Source organism: Sinocyclocheilus grahami, unplaced genomic scaffold (assembly GCF_001515645.1).
Source record: "Sinocyclocheilus grahami isolate Dianchi unplaced genomic scaffold, SAMN03320097.WGS_v1.1 scaffold358.1, whole genome shotgun sequence".
In the NCBI taxonomy this organism is placed as follows: Eukaryota; Metazoa; Chordata; class Actinopteri; order Cypriniformes; family Cyprinidae; genus Sinocyclocheilus; species Sinocyclocheilus grahami.
Window position 1 is genome coordinate 268,447 of NW_015505537.1, and position 4,473 is coordinate 272,919.

General features: G+C 35.2%; 1 protein-coding gene across 1 annotated transcript in view; it reads right to left on the reverse strand.

The window, feature by feature from the left end:
* LOC107548914 (probable palmitoyltransferase ZDHHC8) overlaps positions 1 to 4,473 on the reverse strand; it is a 79,973-nt gene that overhangs the window by 4,406 nt on the left and 71,094 nt on the right. The window contains exon 7 of the mRNA XM_016229788.1: positions 1,748 to 1,802. Coding sequence (XP_016085274.1) covers positions 1,748 to 1,802 — 55 coding nt within the window. The remainder of the gene's footprint in view (positions 1 to 1,747; positions 1,803 to 4,473) is intronic.

The window sequence follows — 4,473 nt, forward strand, 5'->3', positions numbered from 1 at the left end:
TTGTATTATTTTTTTTTTTTTGGGGGGGGGGGGGGGGGGGGGGGGGGTGAACTATTCCTATAATTCTGATTTAAGGAATGATGTAAATAGTCTTGTGGAAAAAAAGTTTACTGCAACTTTCTTTTGTTCTGCTTTGGCCTCACAAAGGTTGTCCTCTATTGTTTCTGAAGATGCCTTCACTAGTCTTAACAAGACATTAACCTTGGCTCTAATCTGTGTTTATACAGCAATCACTTTCTCTCTCCATTGTTTCATAACCTGATTCAAATCTTCAGTATTGTACGCTTTCCTGCTCAGAGTCTCATAAAACAGGCAAAGACAGGACACAATCTACCTTCCTAAGGACCCATATTCTTCTTCTCAAACCCCTCCAGACTGTCTACTATGATAAACAACCTCTTTTTTCACCTCTGTCTGCTGTTTAGAAGTATCACAGTAATTGTTAAAGGCTTAAAGGCTGTTATATTTCAAACCATATCTTCTTCTTGAAGCATTGAGTTTACACACACACACATATATATATATACTGTATATACTATGTAACCGTGGACCACAAAACCAGTCATAAGGGTCCATTTTTGAATAAATAAATAAGCTTTCCATTGATGTATGTTTTGTTAGGATAGGAGGACAATATTTGGCCGAGATGCAACTATTTGAAAATCTGGAATCTGAGGGTGCAAAAAAATCTAAATATTGAGAAAATTGCCTTCAAATTTGGCCAAATTAAGTTTTTAGCAATGCATATTACTAATCAAAACTGAAGTTTTGATATATTTACGGTAGGAAATTTACAAAATATCTTCATGGAACATGATCTTTACTTAATAGCCTAATGATTTTTGGCATTAAACAAAAAAAAGATAATTTTGACCCATACAATGTATTTTTGGCTGTTGTTACAAATATACCCCAGCGGCTTAACACTGCTTTTGTGCTCCAGGGTCACATACATATACGGTATATATATATCTATATATTAGTGCTATCAAATGATTAATCACGATTAATCACATCCAAAATAAAAGTTTTTGTTTACATAATATATGCATGTGTGCTGTGTATATTTATTATTACACACACATGCATGTATATATTTCAAAAAAATATATTATGTTTATATATTAAATATATTTATAATATAAATTATATGAATATAAATATAGACATGCAAATGCATGTAAATATTTTCAAAATATATGCACGCATGTGTGTATTTACTTATATATACTGTACATAATTAATATGCACAGAACACACACATATATTATGCAAACAAAAACTTATTTTGTATGCGATTAATCGTTTGGCAGCACTAATATACCGTCCCTCCAGGATTTCGCAGGACTTTTTTCTGATTTTTGCAGCCTAAAATGATGCTGTGGCTTTTCTCAAAATCTGCAGTGATATTTACAGCATTTTTTATCGTTTTGCAGCGAAAATATATCACAGACAACATTCTTCTAACATTGTTATAACTTTTCTGACTTCGAGAGCCATTGTAGGGCTCCAGAGCAACATCTGAGGACACCAGCACCAGTGCCATTAAGTTCTACAGAAGGTGGCACCAGCACCTCACCCTAATCACACTTGTACACCTCGGAGATGTCTATTTGATGTCAGCATTTACAAATGCAAGATGTATTTTTAGAGTGTGTGCTCATCTGCAATACATCTCTAAGACGTTTCCTGTCAGATGTCAAATAGACATTTATTAGAACGCATTCTGAGACGTTTATCAGATTACCCAGCAGATGTTTCCCAGATCTTTAGCAGACGTCTTACGGATATACTTGTGCTGTCTGGATAGTTGAGATGCAGATCAAATTAACTTTTATTACTGTCATTCATAATGTCTAAATATAATTTAATAAATACAAAAAATATATATTAGGGAGTGGAAATGGCTAATAAGCCTAGAGGTACTTCTCTGCATCCATCTACTAGTGATAATTTAATGTCTTCTTTTTTTTTTTTTTTTTTTAATAAGTGTTTGCTTTCCTACATTATGAAACTTTTAGTTTTATAAATGGGGGCAATTTATGAAGGATGAACAGATAATGTCATCACATTAAAAATAACTTTCAAATTCGGTAATACTTAAAGCTTTGAATTGCTGGGAAAAGTTTTGTGAAGCATTTAAAAACACTCGAAAACCATTTCTGCCACAAGTTGTTCCTGTAGTTTCACTATGTTAAACCCATGGTGAATGATGGTGATTTGTGTTTATTGAATGTTTTTCCTGGTTTCCACGTTAGTGGCGTTTGTTCTGATATCTGTAGCTTTAACAGAATTCTGGGACGAATTTGAATGCTTCTCACGAGATTTCACAGAGATGTTATTGATTCTGCAGTGAATTCAACTGCTTTCTTCACTGTATCTCCCAGCGCTGTGTATAACGGTGTCGTGTGATCGAGATCAGATATACCGAGCAGATAAACGAGCAGCGCGGATTCGTTCCGCTTTCTGTTCGTTTGTCCAATATAGCTCTTGTTAATCGGTCACGATGAGAACGCAAGGCTGTTCATTCCATTTTTGGAACTGAGAAACCTTTCTTTGACTGAATGCGTGTTCCAATGACGTCACGGGACACGTCTAAGCCCAAAATCTGCAGAAAATCTGCGGCAATTACGAAAATTTGCGAGCTTTCGCGAAAATTTATTAAATTCAGCGATCGCAGAATTGCAAAATCCTGGAGGGACTGAATATATATATATATATATATATATATATACACACACATACATACTTGCAATCTCCAGACTTGCTTCCATTTAGTTATTAAGTACTCACAATCCAATCAACAACTGATGAATAAAATTAAGTAATTCCCTACATTTTTCTTGTTTAATAAGCTGGTAAATTGGTTATCTTGGAAGTACATTACTGTTAAAAAACATTTGGGATCAGTAAGAAGTTTTAATGTTTTTGAAAAAACTCTTATGCTCACCAAGGCTGCATTTATTTGATTAAAAACAGTAAAAACTGCTATACCATTATAATTCAAAATCACTGTTTTCTATTCAACTACATTGAATATGGTATAAAATACGGTAAAATAACCTCCATGACTACTGATGATGTAGTTGTTTTTTCAGGTTTCTTTTAAATATTTCTGTGTAACTTTTTTTTTATTTCAACTTATTTCAGTCAATTATCAGGTATGGTTTACATGTTTCAACATTGGAACAGGATCTGTTTCAGCAATGACACAACGGTGTGCTACTGTTTCAGTCTCAGTGTTTAGATCAGTGTGCTCAATAATGTGTCTTTGACCTTCACTGTGTATTTTGATTATACTGTGTTGTAAATAAAACACAAATACAAACCCCAATTTCTTTACTCCTCGCATTCTTTGTTACCTGCCTCACAGAGACATTACTGACTGATGCCTCATTATGGGAGGCCCTTTGTCTCTCACGTGTGAATCACTAAATATTCATCCTCACATACGGGCATTCAGTATCTGATAACAAATGTTCTGTATGTGTTTTAGGGCCTTATTTCAGTGACTTTTAGTTTTCCACTAACCATGCATAAACGTTCTTTTCTCAAGAACACAAACATGTACATTCATGCTGCTCACATACTACTGTAGCCCAGTTTGTGCGAATTAAAGTGTAATTAGACTTTAGCCATTCATATGTTTTTAAGATACTGAAAAAAACTTCTTCAGTGCCTCCTCAGACACCAGAGGGTTAATATATTTTTAAATGCAATGCAATTTATTCCTCTGATGGCAATGGTTAAGTTTCAGCCACCATTACTGCGGGTGTCACATGATCCTTCATATATAATGCTGATTTGCTGCCCAACAAAATGTTGAATGTTGAAAACAGTTATGATGCTTCATATTTTGTGCATACTGAGATTCTTATTAGAAAGTTCAAAAGAACACCATTTATTTGAAACGGATTAATTAATTAATGTATGTCTCCATATGGGCATCAGCTGCAATTGCCATTCTTTTCTAATTTTGCTCAAAGACAGCGTGAGGTTGGTACTTCATAGGTCTTTTGTAGCATTTGCCAAAGCGTAATGTTCACTGAATCCTGTCTGTTTTACAAATGTAAAATAACACAGTCTAATGTAAATTCAAGTGAAATGAAACACCCAACCGTCTGTTCCAAAATGAGCGAAAGATAGCTGTCAAGTGCCAGGAACCAGCTGTCAGGGGCCGAGGAAGCACACCGTGCCTGGTGTTACGACTCGCTTTCACACATTTCTGATATGTGTGTGTATTTGTAACTATCACTGATTATAAACATGAATATATATGTGTGTGTGTGTGTGTGTGTGTGTGTGTGTGTGTGTGTGTGTGTGTGAGCCAGTTTTTTCTTTACCTAGGAGCAAGTGGACTGCATAAGACGTGTTTCACATTACCACAGCAATCCCGAGTGAACGGATTCACTCCTCCTCGGAACTTTCCTGTCACCTGAGAACAGAGAGAGAGAGAGAGAGAGAGAGAGAGGG